Genomic DNA, 23,008 nt, shown 5'->3' on the forward strand with positions numbered 1-23,008 from the left:
CCTTTGCCGATTGTGCTCTATCCTTTCCCTGTAATAAATCATGGCTGTGAGTACCACTGTGTGCTGAGTCCTGGGAGTTTTCCTAGTGAAACATTGAAGCTGGGGGTGGTCAGGGGGACTCCTGATTCAACCTGTAACTTGGAATTGCAGACTTTTGTTATAAGAACACAAGTAGATTGGCAGCTAAACAATAGCAGCTTCATTTGTCATTGCAAGTATACTTGGTGTGATACAACTTGGGTGGATGGGGAGGTAAAATGGGGAAGGGGGTTGGGTTGCCTGTTGGAAAAGGCAATCCACATAGGTATATATTCTGGAGAAGTTTACAAGGCAGATAATGGCAAGAGGTAATGTATTCTGGAGAATTTTGCAAGGCAGATAATGATAATGGTAATCCTTCTGGATTGCACACTAGTTACCGTTGTCCCAACAACGTGGTATTAATTGTGCACATACGCCCATAAATGTTTCGCTCTTTTAATTTGTATATGGTTGGGTGTAAAGCTCTAAAGTAACGATTAGGTGCTTATAGACTTCTTGATTACTTTCCCAGTGGAGGAAGTGACTGTTTTTCAGATGAGATTATACTACCAAATGGCTTTTTAAAAAATCTTTATTGTGCATGTGATGTTTCTTCCAGAGATGTGTTACATCAGAATTTTGAGAGTTATAAGCCTGAGGTACAAGAACTGATTTGTGTAGCGGATCGTTTGGGATCACTAATGCAATACGAAACACCTGGTTTCCTGCCAAACAAGAGAATACACAGAGGTATTCTGAAAACTCTCTAGAATTGGAAATATTTCCGCTATAAGAGCAAGGATTATCAAACTGTGTCATGTTTTGTTTTTTGTTTTTGTTGGTAAATTACATATTGAGCTTACTCAAACTCTGCATTTGATCAGAACAGAAATGTAAGAATCCTTCTTCACCTGAATTCTGGAAATTCTGTTCCAGCCTGTCTTTTTGCTGTTGCTGTAGTTTGGCTGTAGAATATAAATCTTAGGCAGTTACTACATATCAGACAGCAGACCCATGTGATCTGCAGGAGGGAGGAAGAATTCGAACCTCCACTGGCTTCAGTAGGAGGCAGAATTGGGAGGAGACCACCTTGGGAGTGTCTCTAGTGTCATCTGGACCATTGCAGCTGAACAGTATCTCAGATCTTCTTACATTATCAATAGTTTCTTCATATGATAACTCTTGAATTATCACTGAGACTCTTTACTGAGGAAAATGTAAAGTAGGTGAAATTGCCTCTCAGAGTGTACCAGTTAGCTCTGTTTTCTCCATATTTCTTGACTTTTAGCCATGGGCTTGGCAGCACTGGAAGTCATGCAGGCTGTACAGCGCACCTGGACCAACTCAAAGGTGCGAATGAATGGGAAAACGCGGCTGATGCAATGGAGAGACATGTTTGACATTGCAGTTAAATGGAGAAGGTAATATTTAAGTGAAAGTAAAGTCAAGGCGTGTTCTTGTACAATAATGTAAGTCTCATCTAATTAAAAGGTTTTGATGCTTGTGTTGTTTACTAACCATGTTGTTGTTGTTGTTAGGTGCCATCGAGTCGATTCCGACTCATAGCGACCCTATGTACAACAGAACGAAACACTGCCTGGTCCTGCGCCATCCTCACAATCACTGTTATGCCTGAGCCCATTGTTACAGCCACTGTGTCAATCCATCTTGTTGAGGGTCTTCCTCTTTTTCACTGACCCTCTGCTTACCAAGCATGATGTCCTTCTCCAGGGACTGATCCCTCCTAATAACATGTCCAAAGTATGTGAGATAAAGTCTTGCCATCCTTGCTTCTAATGAGCATTCTGGCTGTACTTCTTCCAAGACATATAGATTACATTTTTCTCTCTAAAGTTTGTCAGAAATTGCTCACATCTTTATTCTTTCAAATATACTCAACTAATGTTTATGAAATAGGAATTGATCATTGTTTCTAAGCACATTTCTGAATGAATTATTTTGGAAAAAGTTGTCTCCTTGAATTTCGGTGTACAGGTCCCTTTATCTTTGAAGAGTGCCTGGCTAACCAGTTACAGTTTGGGGGGAGCCTCTGATACTCATTTTCATGAGAAAAACAATGCTCTACCAGTAAGCCTTTCTGGGCTTCTCAGTTGGTCCAGTTGGAACATCTGTTTGGGACTTGTTGGCCTGTGCTTTATATTTTTAGATGTAATGGACTCAGCAGTTGCATTCTCTTTAATTTTGCAAAGACTTCTGTATGTGGTTTTTTTTTTAATGCATTTGAATATTTATAGGTTTCATAAGGTCTTCATCTGTAACAAGCTCTATTTTGTAGGATTGCTGATCCTGACCAGCCTGTGCTGTGGTTAGATCAAATGCCAGCACGAAGTCTCAGCAGAGGTTTTAATAACCACATCAATTTAATCAGGTATAAATATTTGGGCATCTTTCCTGTTCTTATGGGAGTTTATTCTAAATAGACAGGCCGTGGAGAAGGTGAGTGATCCACTGCTCCTTTTGTTGGCTCTTTGATGTGGGAATGCATAGACCTACCTGCAGTTCTTCCAGCCAACCTGGCTACATAAAGAAATACAGGCTGTCCTCCTTCCCAAGGCTCTTCTCTTAGAGGCAGAGCTCAGTTGAAGGGTAGACTGCCAGGTCGTTGCCTAAGGTATCAGTCCTAAAGCATCATGGAAAGTAATTAGATGGAGAACGTAACATTTACCATAACTCTTTCTGATAATACTGTTTACTGAAAGAAGTTTTTCGACCAGTCTGTTGTGGTAAGGGAAAGACACTCCCCCCTCCAACACAATACGTACCCATAGGGCTTGGATAAATAACAATATCTGGTCATTAAGCTTCTTCTAGAGAGGGCAAGTAAGTCCATTAACTGTGGAGCTTTTGTTTTGTCAAGAGGATGTGCAAGTTGGGGAAATGGTTGAAATGTTTACCTCTTTAGCCTTCCCTTCATATGCTTGTTCTTGTTGTTGTTGCGTGCCCTGGAGTCTATTCCTACTCACAGTGACCTTATAGGACAGAGTAGAACTGCCTTATAGGGTTTTCAAGCCTGTGATCTTTACGGAAGCAGACTGCCACATCTTTCTCCCACGCAGTGGCTGTGGGTTTAGAACTACTAACCTTTTGGTTAGCAGCCGAGGGCTTAACCACTGCACCACTAGAGCTCCTGACTGACACGCAAACCCACCCACTGCTGTCGAGTCAATCCTGACTCATAGCGACCCTGTAGGGTTTCCAAGGCTATAAATCTCTGTGAAAGTAGACTGCTACATCCTTCTTCCGTGGAGCTGCTGGTGGTTTCAAACTGCCAACCTTTCAGTTAGCAGTCGATTGCTTTAACCACCGTGCCACCATGGCTTCTTGACTGACACACAGTTGCCTTCAATTAAAGCTAGCTGAGTAGGTAAGCATGTCTGGGGGTGGAGCTGGACAAGGTGTGGTATGGGGAAGTAAATTTCCTATTTGACAATTCTGAACTTGAGGCTTGAGATGCCCATGGGACCCTAGAGAGTGCTGTCTGGTGTGCACATGACTCATCAGCATGCTGGTGGTAAATGAAGTGCTGGGACAGAGAGTGTCCAGTAAAAAAGAAAAAGAAAAAAAAGGATAGAAGTGTGAGGAAAATAATATTTTGGGCAGAGAGAGGAAGTGAAGACTGCTAGTTAGCTAGAGAGCAAGAAGGAGCATTAGCAGGTAACAATATCAGGAGACCCCATGGAGAGGAGAAAGATAAGTTGTCGAAAAAGTAAAGGCATACATAAAAGGAAATTGGCATACAAGTCTGAACCTCATTTAAGCACTTGAGAATCTTTCTTCCCATTCTGGTATATCTGGAGTCTGCACGGTACGGGCAACCATTTGGTGCCTTCCCTCCAGGATAGCTGCAAGATCCAACACACAGCCCTGCTCAGACAGAACTTTACCTCTCCTCCGGTCCTTGGCTGTGAACATGCAGATTTCCCAAACGTCTTTGCTATATTATTCTCATCAGCTTTCTTATTCTTGTATTTTCAAAAATAACTTAAAATTAGATCGTCTTTTGAACGTATTCCTTTGTAAAAAGAGTCTGAATTTTATTGTTGGTTTGTTTGTTTTTCCTTACAGGGGTCAGGTGATTAACATGAGATACCTGGAATATTTTGAGAAAATACTTCATTTTATTAAAGATAGAATTCTTGTTTATCATGGGTAATTCTTCAGTTTTCTTTTTCATAGTACTTAATTGATTTCATTATGTTTTTCCATTTGTTATATTTACTTCAAAAACTAAGGCCATGGACACACTAAACAAAATGCATCAAATTTTTAGGTAATGTTTAGAATCAAAAAGCCTTTCATAATCACTTGTTAACCTTCTTTTTAATAGCTTCATGAAATCCATGGACCCCAGCTGAATGTTTTTAACTTTATAGTCAGTAGTGTGACTTTTCTGGTCTCTTTTCTCCAGAAAGCAAGATGTTTCTTTGAATTTACCTATTATGGGTTTCAGCCTTAATGTTCAATCTCTCCGCATTGAAAAGCAGTATGGTATAGACAGAACAGTGAGCAGAACACTAGGGGAAAAAGAATCTGAATGGTTAGTTGTCACCAAATAAATATAAAACTGGTTTAAACACCCAGCGGGAAACTTCTGTTTGGGCGACTTTAGAAAGAAAAAACACATTTACTTCTGATTTCAAAGTTGATATAGGAGAATCAAGGCTTTATAACCAAACCCAAGCCAGTAGGTGTATACACGCAAACACTGGCTGTCAATTCATTCTCCTTTTCCTTGCTTCCACCTTCTAGATGGATTGCTGTTGATTTCTTTAATTCTTATCTGCAGCCCCAGAATCATTAAGATTAAGGCATTCCGTGATTTAAAAACTTTAGTTGTGGTCCATCATTTTAAATACTGAGTTACTCATAATTAAGGAAAATTCCTTTAAATTAATAGCGTAACTAGCTATTACATTTCTGCATTAATCTCAGTTGCCACCTCTCTCTCTTTCTTTTCTTTTTAAGAGCTAATAATCCTAAAGGATTGTTAGAGGTTAGAGAAGCTCTGGAAAAGGTACACAAAGTAGAAGACCTTCTTCCAATTATGAAGGTAAATTCATCAAAAATTCAGTAAATGTTTTTAGGGGGAAAAAAACTACAGTGCTTTTTAAAAAGAACTCCTAATTGTTAAATGCATGTTTATTAACATTGTGTCATAAATGTTTTAAAATGCATACTACCTGAAAACACTAATATGAATATACTCTGAGTAATAGCGAAAAGAAAATGAAACACAGGCATCAGACTCAAACAGAAGAACTAATATGTGAGGAAATAGTGAAGGAAACAGAAGAAAACTTACAAATACATATAATCGAAGGCCCCTGGGTAGCACAAATGGTTGTGCTCAGCTACTAACCGAAGGTTGGTGGTTTGAATCTACCCAGCAGAGGCCGTAGAAGAAGGCCTGGCCATCTACTTCTATAAGACTTACAACCATTAGGGGGAGAAAAGAGTATACATATTTGACTTCTGCCTCTGCCCACCATGGAATAACTGGTATTAGACGACCCTTCCACACCATAACAGTTATAAAACTGGACAATATACTGAGCAGCTGTTTCAGGCATTGGACAATCACAAGACCACATCAAGCCCAGATTCTTTCTGTCAAAATGTTTCAAGGATGTACTTTCACAAAATGAATCCGAGAAAAGAGAAAACATGAGATATAAGAAATGGTGGTGAACAAAGAAATCAGTGAAATGTATTGTTAATGCATAATGTTGAAAAACAGAAATGTAAGCTGAAATTAAAATACTAGATAAATTTCAACATTAGAAATTGAGGAAAGTGGAGAAAGGAAGTAAAAATGTACTGTGGTTCTTGTTTTGTCTGTGAGAAAATATTACTGACTAACCCATGACATTGATAGAAAAATACAAACACAAAAATTTGAAGGTAAATACTGAAGAATACTAAACGCCTATAAGATAGGAAAATGGAATAATGAAAACAATCATTTCCAATCAAAGGCTTGCAGAAAGAGGAGAAAGAACAGTAAGGTGAATAGGAAATGTAATGGCAGTGACAAGTCCCAACATACCATTAATAATAAGCAATCCCCTTATTGAAAAACTAAGGATCTCAGATTGGTTTTTAAAAGCCCAGCTATCTGCTCTCTACGTGAGATAAAGGAAAATGATATTTACAGAATTAAAGGGGAAAAGGTATAACAGACAAATGCTAATGAGAAGAAAAATAGGAATGGCCATGTCAATATGGAAACATTTGAATTCAAGGTAAAGGGCTCTACAAGGGACAAAAATTATATGGGTTAAAAGTATAATCCATTGAAAAGTTATAACTTTATGAGTCTTTTATCCACCTGAGAATATACTACTCAAAAATGTGCTCATGGCAGATAGATTTCCTTTTCCAAGTAACGATTTGAACTTTAATATAAAACTTGAATAAATGTTCTCTTTGTAGCTATAGTGGATAAGATTGATTTATACCAAATAAAATGTCAGAAGTTTATATGAATAATCACAGCATATACATTTCTAAGGATAAACAGGAAGCCATTGCAGTGAACAGAGCATCTCACTAAGCATCTGTGAGCCAGCGTCTGCATCTGCCTGAGCTTGGCCAAGTCATGGACGAGGCTGAGTCCCAGGTGCTCATCTGCTAAGGAGCAGTGATTCTGGCCAGACCTACCTCAGGAGCTATTGTCAGAGTCTGATAAACTAGTGCAGTGTTTCACAACGTTCCCAAACCCACTGTATTAACTCATCAAATGTGCTTGAATGCACTCTTTACTACACTAAGATGATATTTTCAGAGAGTATCACCTTCTTACTCCAAAAATTCCACCCCCCAAAAAAAATACCCTAAAGGAGTTATAAAAGGCCAGTAGCTTATGATATGGTGACGTATATTTCAGTATGTCAGCATGCAGCATGCCTTCACTAAAATCATAAAAGAAGTAGTTATTTGCTTGCCCCCTATATGTAAAATCATGGTGAATGGGACAGCCTTCTATACGTGTCTCATACTGGTGACACAGGAGCTACGTAGTGATTGGTGTCATGGGTTTCTGAAATGGTGAACGATTTTTAGTAAAGTTCCAAACTATGTATAATACAGTCCTCCCTCAATTTATATGCTGTTTGTGTTCCTGGAAAATTCAGTGTATATTAAAACTGTAAAAAATACTTAGTGTATAAAATGTAGAACAGAGCAGGGCCTACACCTAGGTGAACAGGCTCTCCATCTACACGAATGTCCCATGGGCACTGGAGAGCCATGTGCGCTGTATGTGCACTGTATGGCCATCCCCTGCATTGTGGAGCTTCTAGGAGTCTTGGCCCCTACCTGCCAAGTTCTAGTGATACCCCACCCACCTGATCACTAACAGCCAGAATGCTCCCCTAAGTTCCCAGAGTGTCCCCCAGAGGGCAGAATGGCTTTGCTGAGGCCCCTGGGATGTACTGCAGAGAGAAAACTGGAATGTGTCTCAGAGTTTTTAAACTGCTTTTCTGTGGTTATTTTAGGCATTTAAATTTACCATGGCATTAGGCAGAATAAAAAATAAGCTTATATATGTCTTGTTTAAAAGGAAAACTAAAGATAGTCTGTAAGATTGGTCATTTAGAGCACAGCCTGAGAGAAGGTGGACATGCTGTCTCTGTGCCCTTGTTAGTATGAAATCTCTGATGGTTTAACCATGTTATCTGAAAGATGGCAGGGATTACATTACCACTTCCACACTTTACTAGCTTTAACCCAGGATTATGAATATGTGTAAGGGTTGTATCCTTTCACTGTACTTATTCAATCCATATGCTGAGCAAATAATCCAAGAAGCTGGACTATATGAAGAAGAACAAGGCATCAGGATTGGAGGAAGACTGTAACAACCTGCAATATGCAGATGACACAGCCTTGTTTGCTGAAAGTGAAGAGAACTTGAAGTACCTACTGATGAAGATCAAAGACTACAGCCTTCAGTATGGATTACACTTTACCGTAAAGAAAAAAATCCTCACTACTGTACCGGTAAGCAACACAATGATAAATGAAGAAAATGTTAAAGTTGTCAAGGATTTCGTTTTGCTTGGATCCATAATCAACACCCAATGAAGCAGCAGTCAGGAAATCAAATGATGCATTGCACTGGACAAATCCGTTGCAAAAGACCCCTTTGAAGTTAAAAAGCAAAGATGTCACCTTGAGGACTAAGGTGTGCCTGACCCAAGACATGGTATTTTCAGTCGCCTCATATGCATGCAAAAGCTAGACAATGAAAAAGGAAGACTGAAGAAGAATTGATGCGTTTGAATTATGGTATTGACAAAGAATGTTGAAGGTACCACGGACCGCCAGAAGAACGAACAAATCTGTCTTGGAGGAAGTACAGCCAGAATGCTCCTTAGAAGCAAGGATAGTGAGACTTTGTCTCACATACTTTGGACATGTTATCAGGAGGGACCAGTCCCTGGAGAAGGACATCATGCTTGGTAAAGTAGACGGTCAGTGAATAAAAGGAAGATCCTCAGTGAGATGGATTGACACAGTGGCTACAACAGTGGACTCAAACATAGCAATGATTGTGAGGATGGCACAGAACAGGGCAGTGTTTCTTTTGCTTGTGCATGGGGTCGCTGTGAGTCAGAAGTGACTTGACGACACCTAACAACGACATGAATATATTGGTAATTTAAAAGACACACTTAGAAGTATAGAAAACAAAGTATTTTTGTGTTTAAAGTGCTTAGTAAAGTATGACACTGCAACACCCTCCACAGAAAATGTGCAATGTACTCTCGATGGAAAACCAAGTTCAGATGCACTTTAGATCCCCTAGAGGCAGCTTATTAGAAGATAATGTAGACTGTGGAGTCATAAAAGCCTGAATTTAAATTCTTACTCTGCTGTTTCCCAGCTCTGTAACTCAGGTCAGGTACTTAATGTCACCGAGTTTGTTTCATCTGTAAAATCGAGATCATACCCTGTTTTACAAGTATGTTACGAGATTAAATGAGCATTGGTGTATCGTTAGTGTTTAACAAAGCTTTTCCTTCTCCCTCTCTGTGTATTCTTTATAAAAATCATATTTTTCGTGACAGATACTCCATTTCAGTTCCTGCTGCTGGTTCCAAGTGCCTGAGCCATCAGCTTACATCGCCTTGTCCACCCCTGTCCTTCTCTGGGCCTGCAGTGGACACCTGATCTGTCTTGCTCGTTTTAGAATTTAAGGAGCACATTTTGGGGGCAATGACAGAAGCTATTATTGGCATTTCAGTTTTGTTGCAAATATTTTAAACAAAAAGTTGACATTTGATACTTTTGGTTTAAGGCTTAAAGGTTAACCCAAAAATATCTCCTGAAGTCTTCTTGAAACCAAACAATAGTTTAGCTTCCCTAGTAAAAAAATGTCTGCCTTGAGCATTGTGCTCTTTTAAGAACTATCTGTATGGGAGCCAATTGATAATAGCAGCCTGAAAGATTAGATAGGAATCTTAGGGGACAGTGAGTGTATGTTAATGGGAGAGGAACCACTCAGAAAAGGAGGGTGAGAATGGTTGCACAACTCGAAGAATGTAATCAGTGTCACTGAATTGTACATGTAGAAACTGTTGAATTGGTGTATATCTTGCTTTGTATATTTTCAACAACAATAACAAAATAAATAAAATTGAAAAAAGGAAAGTTGACTTCTGATACTGCCCGATGCTCATCTGTTCTGAGGGCCATTCTTACAGCTGTACCATCCCCTTAACATACTCTGTGGTCTGCAGAATCTGAGCCAGCCTGTGTGTAAACAGCATTCTCCAGTGGGTGAATATAATCCTGAGTACTTTTCAGAAAAATCATAATAGACCCAAACCTACTTTGAAGGAACACTAACATGAACATAAGTTGGTTTTTGAGTTACAGGATATTGGGGACAACTGCTCTACTACAAATCAAAGTTGCTGCTTAGCCAGATAAATGATGTGAATAACAAAAACCAAAAAAGCTGGCAGAAGTGAGCAGAACACTTTGTTGGTTAGGAGAGCTCAGCACATTTTGTGCTGAGGGCCTCTTCTGGATGCCAGCAGGGGTCACAGGGAGTGTCCCTGGCGCTGTCAGAGTTTGTGCTGGGCATGAGGACGGTAGAGGCGTCCTCCGTAACCAGCTGCTGAGACGGAGCACACGGTCTTGTACATCAGGTGACTTCTGTGATTCTTCTTAAACACGTCCAAGTTGGAGCCAGCACTACAGAAATGGCAGATGGGGTTTGTAGTGAATTATAGACTAGGAACGTTAATTTTTTTTTTTTTTCCCTGAAAGCAGTTTAATACTAAAACGAAGGATGGGTTCACTGTGAACACAAAAGTCCCCAGCCTCAAAGATCCAGGGAAGGAATATGATGGATTCACAATCACTATTACAGGAGACAAGTATGTGTGCGTCCTCGGTGTGGGGATGGAGTAGGGGCTCATTGCCAGAGTGTGCGTGTGCACGGTCTCGCCGAGGAGAGCGTCATAGTGGGCATTTGCTCTTATCCTGAAATGAAAATGATCAAGCTCCAGTATGCAGCTACAACCAGTTATCTTTTGGACATGAGACCTAGGGTATCACACTGGCAGATAAATTCTCTGACTGTGCTAAATCTAACAACTTTCTAGATCTTTAAGTACAATGTCTGCTAAAATTTGTAGAAAGCATTCTTCTGGATTCTTGAAGTTTCAAAAGGCTTTTACTGATAAAATGGGAAAAGATGGGACATTGGCAAACTGAAGCCATTGTAAAGTTTTGGTTTGTTTTTGTAATATAGGTTTTAATGTATTATAAGAGTAATGCACTCTTACTGTAAAAAATTTAGAATATATAGAAAAGCAAAACTAAAAAGTAAAAATCATTATTTTCTTTAAAAAAAATGCGATTATACTATCCATATTGTTTTGTAACCTGTTTTTTTTTTTAACCCTTTCCATTGCTTTATCGTGAACATTTTCCCATGTCATATTCTTATAAACATTTTTAATCATTGCATAGTATTCCATTGTATGGATGTTGAAGAGATCTTCCTACTGATTTTTTGTTATTGACCATTTAGGGAGTTTCCCTTTTTTTTTTTTTTTTTTTAACTTTGTAAATAACACTGCAGTGATCATCTTTATTAACTATACATTTATATATATATATCTAATATACAGACAAGGATCCCTGGTGGTGCAGTGGTTAAGTGCTTGGCTGCTAACCGAAATTTCATCGGTTTGAACCCATCAGCCGCTCTGCGGAGTAAAGATGTGGCAGTCTACTTCTGTAAAGATTTACAACCTTGGAAACCCTATAGGGCAGTTCTACTCTGTCCTACAGGGTCGCTATGAGTCAGAATTGACTCAACAACAATGGGTTTGGGTTGGGATATCCCAGCTTCATCTAGGAGCCTCCATATCCTTTGAATTTTAGGTGGAATTACCTTGAGATCTCCTCTCCCTTCTTCCCCTCCCCCACACACATTCCTCAGTTCCATAGCCTGTGGAAGGTCAAAGCCTTCCCAATGATTCCTGCCAATTCAGTGATCTGGGTATAACTTACATTCTCCTGGCCCCTCTGTCTCTTGGGCTTTGCCTTTTTCATGTGGTTTTCTCTTTCAAACAACAGGGAACCTCTCCATTAGGTTACGTGTCAGAACTTATTCATATATACACACCAGTTTAACAACTTTCAAATTGTGTTGCTTTTCCATATTTTTGAGGTCTTGATCTCTAGCCTAAGCCACTTAATCAGAGTACTTTGTCAGTTACAGTACTCTCTCCCAAAAAGGAATTTCAGGGTTGGCTGTTAAAGTAAACATTTCTCCTGCCTTTTTATACATCTATGATGTATATCCTCAGATTAAGTTCCCAGGCAGAAATAGAAGTTCTGAATAAAAGAGTATATAAAATCCCTTCTTTCTTCAACTGTCCTCACCCCATTCATTGCCGTGCATAGTGTTTCTTTCATTCCCTTGCCCTTGGTCTGGGCCTCATAACCTCTCGCAGAGACTCATACTTGATCTCCGCACCCCCTGCCCATCTGTGGGTCACCACCACATTAATGTTCCTAAAGCTTTACTCTGTTGGACAGTCCCCCAGGACCAAAGAGCACTTTCCCCTCTCCATACCCTGCTGTTGTCTGTAGGTACCAAAACCAGCACCTCTGCTGGTCATTCAAGGCCTTCTACAGTGTGACCTCAGGCAGTATTTCCAGCTTTACACCTTGCACCATTTTCCTGTAGGAGTCTGGCCTGATAATCAGACTGGACTGCTTGTTGCTCCCCAGGTTCACCTCCCACTTCTCCATTTCCAGGCTTCTGGTCATCCCGTCTCTGTTCTTCAGGACCCATCTTCAGGCCACATCTTCTATGAAGCATTTCCTGTTCTTTATTCCATGTCTTCCAAATTAGATGTAGTTGCTCCCTCATTTGAACCCCTAATGAACTGTTACAGTGCTAAACATGGTCTCATAATAATGTGTGGCCTTGCTACTCCCTCCCTTACTCAATGAAGGCAACATCTGTGCCATGCTTTTCTTCATAGCATCAAAGGACTTTATATCTTCCATAGAGCTAAAAAGCATGAAGCAGAAGCTTACTTTTAAAAAGTGTACTTCCTGAACTTTCTTCATAACAGTTCTTGCTCCTGATTTTCAATTGTAATGGGATAACTGTCTGAAAAAATATTTACTGGCCATTTAGACTCATTCTTTACTATGTATACTTGTTTTCCCCTGTATTAGCTTAAGCTCATATAAATATATATAGTTGGACTAAGCCAGATGACAGCCTTTATATCACATTTTATGGAATAATTGCATATGTAGGAAACATACCTTACTATCTATAACTAAAAAGGTAGGATATATTCTTAGATCTGTTTAGTGCCACATCAGCATGCTATTTACTTTTTCTTTTTTTACTGTCTGTCTTTGGCTCTTTGAATTGTATAATATGTGCCTTTGACACTCATTCTTGTTTTTTTAGAGTTGGTAATATACTGTTTTCTGTGGAAACACAAACCACAGAAGAAAGAACACAATTATATCATGCTGAAATAGATGCACTTTATAAAGATCTGACAGCAAAAGGGAAGGTATTGATTCTCTCATCAGAATTTGGGGTGAGTTCTTGTTTATTTCTGTTTTATCCTCTCTTCCTGTGATTTCTTTTATAAAATTTTAAAATCTCTACCATTTCGTTACAATTGAACATATTATACTTGATATCAGTTTTAATTGACCTGTAAGTATTTCTTTTTTAATATTCTTATGGGAAAAAAAAAACTTAGTAACTACAGTAATTGGGGGGAGATGATAAATTTATTTAGTTGGAAACTATGTGTACTATGTTATATATATTACCATAAGTTTGATCTTCAACGAGATTTAAATGACAAAGTTGGTCCATAATGAAAATGCCTAAGCTTCCCCTTTATCTTTTATGTTCTTCCCATCACAGTGGTTGTTGCTTATAGTCATGTTTTGTAGTGACCTTTTGAACTTAAATCTTACGATACATTTAATTTGGCAGTGAAAGTAGACTGAGGTTATGGTGCTTTGCATCTAGCAGCCCCTTCCTACCCTGTAGCCTCTACCCTTGGTTGCCTGCCTTGCCTTGGAGCAGGCTCTCTGTCATGTTCACCTCGGGTGTCTCTAGCATTCCGCTGTGCCTGCCGTGTGGTAGGTGCGCCACCCACTGTGTTCCTGCAGAGGTGCCTGGCGCCCTGGGAATGTCACCTCAGTTCTCTCACTGGCACCCCTTCATACGTATAGCTAAGGATCTGAGCTTATATATACATAATTAAGTGTATTTATCACCTAAACCTCAGTGTGAAGTAGGGGCTTACCAGAATCTTCTGGGGTAGGGATGTATGTAGTTTGAGGAATCATGTTCGGTATTAATAAGTGCTTTGTTTTATTTTAATCACAATATATACTTTGACATCTTAAATAACATTAAAGGAAACAGATTTTTATGTTTATCAGAAGAAGTCGAAGTTTAAAAAAACAACTGGGAAAATAGTGCTCTAAATCGAACTGTATGTATACCCTATCATTGGACAAAATGATACAAAAGAGTAAGAATATTCAAGAATGTAAAAAGTCGAGTCTTGTAGAGGAGGAAAGAAACAATCTTTTCTTGATGTAAATGGTTGTTATGTGTCTAATTACCTATAAAAATTTAGTTTATAATCTAATCTTTAAGTTAATGAGCATGTGGTTTTTTTTCCTAGGAGGCTGATGCTGTTTGTAACTTAATCTTATCCTTAGTTTATTACTTTTATAATTTAATGCCACTCTCTCGAGGATCCAGGTGAGTGTTATTCTATAATTAAAAACTTTTTTTTTTTAAATTTAAAAATTTGGTCCTTTTTGCTCTTACTGCCTGTTATGGATGTAGTTACAAAAGTATGCCAAGTAATGGTGAGGAACACACACCCCCCTCTTTTCTAATCCACATGAAAAACAATCCTTAATCTACCATATCATTAAAAAAGAATGATTCAAGTTAATTCTAATATGGTATGCTTAAGTTTAATAAAAGGAGCCCTGGTGGCACAACGGTTAAGCACTCACCTCCTAACCGAAAGGTCAGCAGTTTGAACTCACCAGTGGCTCTGCGGAAGAAAAGACCTGGTGATCTGCGTCCGTAAAGATTACAGCCTTAGAAGCCTTATGGGGGCAGTTCTGCTTTGTCCTATAGGGTTGCTGTGAATCAGAATAGACTCGATGGCACGCAACAACAAGAAGTTTAATAAGCTACGGATTCATTTCCTCTACAAAAACTTATTAAGGCTTACTCTGTGCTGTGCATTGCACTCAGTGTATTTTAATTTTTTATATTCGCCAGACCCTTATCTTGCACCCCCATGGCCATTAATTGTTACACGCCATTGGTTCACAAATCATTCCTTAATAATTCTATTATTTTAGAGAAGTTCACCCTGCTTGTTTGGAAACATCAGGTTTTTTGTTTGCTTTTATGTGCCATTAAAACAATGAATGTGTCAGTAGAGTTTTATTCTCTTGTACCAGTACTATGCACAGTATATCATGTAAATGGCATTTTGTTCTTGATAGCACACATTTGAATTAGATGTTTTGGCTAAAATAATGTGCTTGAATGTCTTCATCTTTAATTAATGCTTCAGAAAGTAAAACTCCTAAATGTAGTAATAAAATGTGTTATAAGAATAATAAACCATTGAAACAAAACAGAAATGTGCATATTGTATAGTTAGCATAATTGTGATTGGTTTTGTCCACTGAATACGTGATGCGCGTAAGGCCTATCAGTCTATACAGAATGTGCACGATACTCTTCATTTCATCCTGTCTCCTCACACAGCTCCATTGGCTCACAGGTGGTACAGGAAGGAAATACAGCTCCAGTCATCTTTGACCCTTTCCCTCCACTCCTACATCTGTTCAGTCGCTACCTTGTTGATGGTGCTTCCTAAGCCTCTATTCTCTCTTCCGTATCCTCACAGCTACTCCATAAGTTCAGGTCCTTATCATCTCCTGCCATGACCTTTCTAACAGTTCTCCTGCTTCCAGCTTCTTTCCTTTCCCTTCCTGTGCACCACCAAACCAACCGTTATCTCTGAAATGCAAACCTGCTTACAGGGCTTCAGCAACTCCCTGGTACCTGCTGGCAGAGATCCAAACTCAGGGGCATTGTGACCAGTGCTTGTCCCGATCCTGCCCTGGTTTACTTCACAGCCTAATTACCATTCCCTTTTATCCGCCCTTTTCTCTACCCATGGGAATGTCTTGTGGTTCCTTCTGTTGCCACCCTCCACCACCCTTCCATGCCTTTTTGCATACCTTCATGTCAGTGCACATGCTTTTCCTTCTGTTCAGCCCGTGTCCCTGCCCTTTTGTTCCTCCTTTACTCCACCCCATCCTTCAAGTGTGCAGCTCAGAAGCCTATAGCCTCTATGAGGCCTTCCTTGGTGAGCTGTTCAGGAATCTAGTACTTGGGTTCTCTGGTGCCCTCAGAGCGCTCTGCAATGTTCTCTGAGCCTCATGCTGTCTGTCTCCTGGACCACATGCTCAGAATGCAAGAGCCTTGTCTTACCTTGTGTCTTTAGTGCCTTGCACAAGTGCACAGTCGGTGCATAATAAACATCCAAATAAAGAATGATCTGTTATTTGTCAAGGAGGAAACTTAATAGAACATCAGTTTTCAGACCAGTGTGTTAGCACATTCTGATGATGTGTTCTGCTTTTCTTCTTTGGAGACCAAAGTTTTTAATGCTTGAAAAATAAGATTATTTACAAAATGTGCTGTATGTGTGCATTTTAAAGGCAAGCCACATGAAGCTGTTAAAAATATAAATGGGCACATTTTTGTATCTTTATTTCACCAAGATAGAAAACCCAAGTGGAAAGAGAACTATTAATAGAAAGAAACACACTCTTTCCCTCAGGAAAAGAATGTTTTCATCACAGTTACCCTTAGTACATTAGTAAATATTTTTAAGGCAAATAAAAATGCTCTTATTTTTAATATCCAAAGAATTCTTAAAAGAAATAAAGCTTTTTTTATAATAGAAAATACATGGTGAGCTTTATACTTGGTAACTACTTATAGAATCCTATAGAATAGGATTGATTAATGATTGTTCTTTATTTGAACAGTGTAATAGCTTATTCGGTGATAGTGGGAGCATTAATGGCAAGTGGAAAAGAAGTAGCAGGAAAAATTCCGAAAGGGAAGGTATGTTGGAGTTGGAATGGGAGAGTGGTTGTGTGTTACATCTCAATCTGGGAATTTTTATTTTAGCATGACTTGAACAGATTTCAAACTAAGCCTGTCTCCTCCATATTTAATCACGTTTCTAAATTTCTCTTGTTTCAGTTAGTTGACTTTGAAGCTATGACAGCCCCTGGTTCAGAGGCCTTTAGCAAAATAGCTAAAAGCTGGATGAATTTGAAAAGGTAACTACTTGGTGGGGGTGGACAAAAGTGTATTATAACCATGGACTCTGGGGACATCTACATCAGTTGGCACAATGTAATTCTTAAAGACAATGTTCTACATCCTACTTTGACGAGTAGCATCTGGGGTCTTAAAAGCTTGTGAGTGGCTATCTAAGATACAACTATCGATCTCTTCTAGTCCAGAGCAGAGGAGAGGGGAAAAAACTAAAGACTCAAGGGAGCAATTAGTCCAAAGGACTAATGTACCACATGAACCACAGCCTACATGACCCCGAGACCAAAAGAACTAGATAGTGCCTGGCTACCACTACTGACCGGTCTGACTGGGATTACAATGGAGGGTCTCAGACAGAGCAGGAGAAAAATGTAAAACAAATGATCAAATTCACAAAAAAGACCAGACTTACTGGTCTGGCAGAGACTGGAGGAACTCCCAAGACTATGGTCCCTGGATACCATTCTAAATCAGAATTGAAGCCATTCCTGAAGTTCACCTTTCAGCCAAAAATTAGGCAGGCCTATAAGATAAACAGTAACACGGATGAGGAACGTGCTTCTTAGATCAATCAAGTATACGAGATCAGATGGCCAACACCTGCCCAGGAGCAAAGACGAGAAGGCGGGAGGGGACAGAAAAACCGAACAAATGGAGACAGTGAACCTGGGGTGGAAAGGGAAATGGGGAGAGTGCTGACACAATGCAGGATTGCAGCCAGTGGCAAGAAATAATTTGTGTATAAATTTTTTGAATGAGAAACTAATTGGCTCTGTAAGCTTCACCTAAATCACAATTTTAAAGAAAGAAAAATCAATGACGTATTGGGCAAAGATGCTGCAAAAGAAATCTTGAAAGTGTTAAAAAGCAAAGATGTCACTTTGAGGACTAAGGTATGCCTGACCCCACCCATGGTATTTTCATTCGCTTTATATACATGTGAAAGCTGGATAATGAATAAGGAAGACCAAAGATGAATTGATGTCTTTGAATTATGGTGTTGGCGAAGAATATTGAATATACCATGGACTGCCAGAGAAAGAACAAATCTGTCTTGGAAGAAATACAGCCAGAATGCTCCTTAGTAGCGAGAATGGCAACACTTCGTCTCAAGTACTTTGGACATGTTATCAGAGGGGACCAGCCTCTGGAGGACAGCATCATGCTTGGTAAGGTAGAAGGTCAGCGAAAAAGAGGAAGACCCTTGATGAATTGACACTGGCTGCAACAGTGGGCTCAAACATAGCAATGATAGGATGGCATAGGACCAAGCAGTGTTTCATTCTGTTGTGCATAGGGTCCCTATGAGTTAGAACCAACTCAATAGCACCTAACAACGATAGAAAATGTAGACTAACACATGTGGCTTGCATTATAATTTATTGAATAGCACTGGTCTATATGTTAAAGGTGCATTTCCTTCTTAGTTCTTATGATACATGTATTAAAGGCATAAAGAAGTTTATCATGATGAATATTATAATGATAAATAGCATAAAATAGCAAAAAAAAAAAAAAAAAAAAGTGTGTTATACTGAAGAGGGGTAAAATGACCTTCCTATGTCTTTACGGAAAGGAGCCCTGGTGGCACAATGGTTAAGTGCTTGGCTGCTAACTGAAAGGTCGGCGGTTCAAACCTACCCAGCGGTTCCATGAAGGAAAGAACTGGTGATCTGTTCCCGTAGATATTACAGCCTGGGAAACCTTATAGGACAGTTCTACTCTGTACGTGCGGTTGTTATGAGTCAGAACCAACTCGATGGCACACAACAACATTACTTCTGAAATTCTTGTTGACATCTTTAAAAGGTATTATTATACAGTGAGTTTAATTCACTCTTTCAAAGTTAAAATGTTTTGCTGTCACATAAGATCCTTTAAAGCGTAACCACTTTCTAGATTTGGAGAAGGTGGTACTGTATTGTAATTTCAGCAAGAAATACATGTGAGTCAGTGACTACTTGCTGGTAATTATCCCTGACTGTTACTGTGGGAGGAGACCAGCAGATGCTGTGATATTTCCTAGCTCTTGTTTCCAGAAGTGTGGGATGGGATTGTGTGAATTTGAGGTAGAATTAAGCATACAGATGTTTTAATATTTAGTAAACAACAACAACAGCAAAACTTGCCAACCCCATTGCCATCGAGTCAATTCCGACTCATAGTGACCCTATAAGACTGGGTAGAACTTCCCTTATAGGGTTTCCAAGGCTGTAAATCTTTATAGAAACAGACTGCCACATCTTCCTCCCGCAGAGCAGCTGGTGGGTTGGAACTGCTGACCTTTCAGTTAGCAGCCAAGCACTTAATCACTGGGCCACCAGGGCTCCTCAGTAAATAACAAGCAGGTCTTAATATTTGACCTTACTTATTCTTGTTCCTCCTCTATGTTTTTTACATCCATCCACCTGCAGTTTTTCCTTTCAAATCTATTTGACATAGCAACCACTCTTATAATATCAGTCAGTGTTCTCCAGGGAAACAGAATCAATAGGAGATATATATATATATGTGTGTGTGTGTGAGTATATATGTGTATATATATGTATACACACACACACATATATATATACTGTCTCCACTTAGCCATACTTAATCTCCAAATAAAAACAATAATAAAATTATACTTCTTTATAAGAGAGAGAGATTGATTGGTTGATTGGTTTTAAGGAATTAGTTCACATGATTGTGAGGCTGGCAAATCCAAAATTCATAGGGAAGGTTGGTAGGCTAGAAACTCAGGAAAGAGTTGATGTTGCAGCCTTGAGTCTAAAATCTGTAGGACAGGCCGGTAGGCTGGAAACTCAGACAGGATTTCTATGTTAAACACTGGAGGCAGAATTTTTTCTTCGTCTGGAAACCTCAGAATTTTGTACTGAGGCCTTAACTGTTTGGATGCAACTACCGACATCGAAGGTAATCTCCTTTACTTAAAGTCAACTGATTGTAGATGTAAATACCTTCATAGTAACATCTAGACTAGTGTCTGACCGAACAGTTGAGTATGATAGCCTAGTCAAGTGGACACAGAAAATTAACCATCACACTGGGTAACTTGTGTTCTGTTTAAAACTGTAGTCCACTGTTGCTCAATTTGTCAGCATTATATTCTTTGTAATTAAAATTTCCAGCAGTTATGTCTTACCCTGTTACGTTCTTGTTTCAGGTTTACTAGTTTGCACATTTTTAAATAATATGACCATAAGGTCATGCTTCCTTTTCTTACGTAATTTTAAAGTGTTAATCTTTCAGCGATTCTTTTAGAAGAGAATAGTAACACTATCTTGCATTGTACAGTTAACATTTCTCAAAGCGCTTTGACATATATTAACTCAGTCAATGCTTATGATAACTCTGTGAGGTAAAAATACTGTCCCTGTGTTTACAAATAAGGGAAGAGGGGTTAGAGAAGTGACTAAAGCTAATAAGGAGCCAAGTTGGAACCAAGACTTGTATCTTCTGATTCAAAGTCATGTATGTTTTGCACTACACAACAGTGACATGTGGTATGTAGCGACTGTATAAATCAGAGAGCTTAGTTTTCTTTCCCAGGGACTCTGGTTCAATTTCCAAGAGGGCCATAATTTTTTGTTGCTGTTAGTTGCCATCAAGTCAGCTCAGACTCACGGCGACCTTATACATAACAGAACAAAACGTTACCTGGTCCTGTGCCATCTTCATGATCGTTGATATCCCAGTTCATTGCTCTAGAAGGCATCTGTTCTCTTCACAACTCTCTTCCCTACTGTTCTGATATCATTTGATATGTTATACATATGGAGCGTTGGAAAATGAATTTAGTAGTAGGAATAAATATAAGCTTTGCCTTTTTTTGGAAAATTGTGTTAATTTTCATGCCTCTTCTCTGTTTTTTTCTCTTTCAGTATTTCTCCTTCTTATAAGACTCTACCATCAGTATCAGAGACGTTTCCAATGTTAAGATCAATGATTGAGGTGCTAAACACAGACTCTTCTCCACGTTGTCTTGAGAAACTCTAGTTACTCTATAGTATTTATACAAGTAAAGGGCCGGGACCTCTTGCTTCTTAAGTTATTTTTTAAAAACATGGAATTATACAGAAATTAGGTCCTTTATTACTTTTGATACCAATTTTTGATAGGAGTTGAATACTTGAAATCATTTTCTTTACTTTTCTGAACCATAACAAAAATCATGAAAGAAGGTTTTTAAGGGGTGAAGAAAGCTATATGTATGGGAGGAAAAGTAAACGTACTGGCCAGTGGCCTGCTGGTTTCCACTTGTAAAAGTCATAGGACTATTTCCTTACAGCAAAAAAAAGTTTACTTCAAAGACCAAAAAATTAATAATTAAAATAAACAGAACCAACAACAAAACAAGAGTATTCTCATTCCTTTAAAGATGTGGATATTCTTTCAAAGACTTTCATTTTATGCACTTTGTGAGAGTGTCTTTTTTCAGCTCATGTATGTGGTCTCTGTTTTGTTTGACTGTGAAAGATTTGGGGGCCATTGATGACTCACACAGCCAGGAACACTTACTGTTTGTGACATAGACAGTATTTGCCAATGACCAAACACTGAATTATTGGATTGTGTGTTTTTTTCTTTATTGGGGGGAAAAAAAAAAAGGGTGATTTCTATAAATCACCAGTTTTGATACTGGATTGTATATGTTTTTATTTTGTGAACTAGTTTCACTTTCAGATACAAGAACATTCAGAAAGTTACTGATTTTTTTTTTCAGACAGGGTAGATGATGATGAATGAGTAAAATTGGTTAATTAAAATGTTGCCATTTCCAAATCATTTTCATTTTTTGTTCTTTGATTTTTGTTAAGAGTTAAACTGTTCACTGTAGTTTAGTTTTTTTCCATTCAAAATTTTGCATGAGAGCAGCGTGACGATGCCTCCTAGAAAAGAGTCTATGTTCATGGTGGTTTAAATGGTGCTGGGCATCAGCAGAGGTATCTGTACATCTTGGTAGAATGTAGCACCTTTGGTCAATTCCCAACATTCGTTGGACTTGCCCTTGGGCAGATGCTGTTCTGGGCAGTGACAAAGACGTGGTTAATGTTCTCATCTCGTTCGGGTAACCCCTGAAGGAGAAGGGGATGCTGACATAAATCATTAGGCACACCTTATTTTATGAACAGATTCCACATCCATAGATTACCTTCTCCTGAGTCTAAGCCTGTGCTCAGAAAGAACAAGTGTCTTTATTTCCATTTTACAGAGGGGAGGTTGGGGACCTGGGAAGTCAGTGACTCTCCAGGGTCACCCAGCTGTTTATAAGGGATAGTGCTGGGATTCTAAGCCAGTCTTCTCTGACACTATGGCCAGCCTGTCTGCACCACCATGGCCCTGGGGAACCAAGGATTTAATTCTCAGACTCTTCTCAAGACCCAGAAAATACTAAACAATTTACCTGCAATATCTCATGTATCTGTTACGTTTCTTTGCACTCTAACATCATGATGTTTCGATCACACTTGTCCACTAGAAGACTTTTAAAACTAAAACGGAGCTGCATTCAGATATGCTCTGCAGGATTGCAAAAGCAAGATGAGAATTGCAGAGGTTAAACATAGTATAAATGAATAGGTTTTTTAAACATTTCCCTCGCTTCACTTATTTCACAAAGTCAAAATCCTTCAGTTTTATCAAGAACTTTCTTCACTTTATCACCAGCTTCTTAAGATTTTAATGTGAGATCCCCATTTTTCAATTAGGGAAATGGTATACATAAATTATAACTATATATATATTCAAAATATATATATATTCAAAAATATAACAATTTGTCTAAACCCCAGAATTAGAATATGTTTTTCTTGAAACTTTGAAACTCCAAATCATTATATTTCAGTTTGTATTTAATTAGCCCAGTTTCTTCTCATGCAAGTAATATAGCTGTCACATCATTGCAAATACTGGGAAACAATGTGCTAAATTCTATGATTGTAAGATGTTCTGGAAAAACATTCCATCTTCTGACCTAGATCACCAAATTGAATGTGGTATGAACAAAACATTAGGAGCAGTTTTATCTGGTGGAAGAGAAGATGACCC

General features: G+C 38.8%; 1 protein-coding gene across 1 annotated transcript in view; it reads left to right on the top strand.

The window, feature by feature from the left end:
- TTC13 (tetratricopeptide repeat domain 13) overlaps positions 1-21,594 on the top strand; it is a 97,409-nt gene extending 75,815 nt beyond the window's left edge. Inside the window, exons 13-23 of the mRNA XM_023728156.1 lie at positions 641-771; positions 1,310-1,442; positions 2,318-2,410; positions 4,108-4,191; positions 5,008-5,092; positions 10,321-10,430; positions 13,001-13,136; positions 14,250-14,329; positions 16,660-16,738; positions 16,880-16,959; positions 20,842-21,594. Coding sequence (XP_023583924.1) covers positions 641-771; positions 1,310-1,442; positions 2,318-2,410; positions 4,108-4,191; positions 5,008-5,092; positions 10,321-10,430; positions 13,001-13,136; positions 14,250-14,329; positions 16,660-16,738; positions 16,880-16,959; positions 20,842-20,956 — 1,126 coding nt within the window. The 3' untranslated portion in view covers positions 20,957-21,594. The remainder of the gene's footprint in view (positions 1-640; positions 772-1,309; positions 1,443-2,317; positions 2,411-4,107; positions 4,192-5,007; positions 5,093-10,320; positions 10,431-13,000; positions 13,137-14,249; positions 14,330-16,659; positions 16,739-16,879; positions 16,960-20,841) is intronic.
- Positions 21,595-23,008: the final 1,414 nt, after the last annotated feature.

Source organism: Trichechus manatus, unplaced genomic scaffold (assembly GCF_000243295.1).
Source record: "Trichechus manatus latirostris isolate Lorelei unplaced genomic scaffold, TriManLat1.0 scaffold00021, whole genome shotgun sequence".
Classification (NCBI taxonomy): Eukaryota; Metazoa; Chordata; class Mammalia; order Sirenia; family Trichechidae; genus Trichechus; species Trichechus manatus.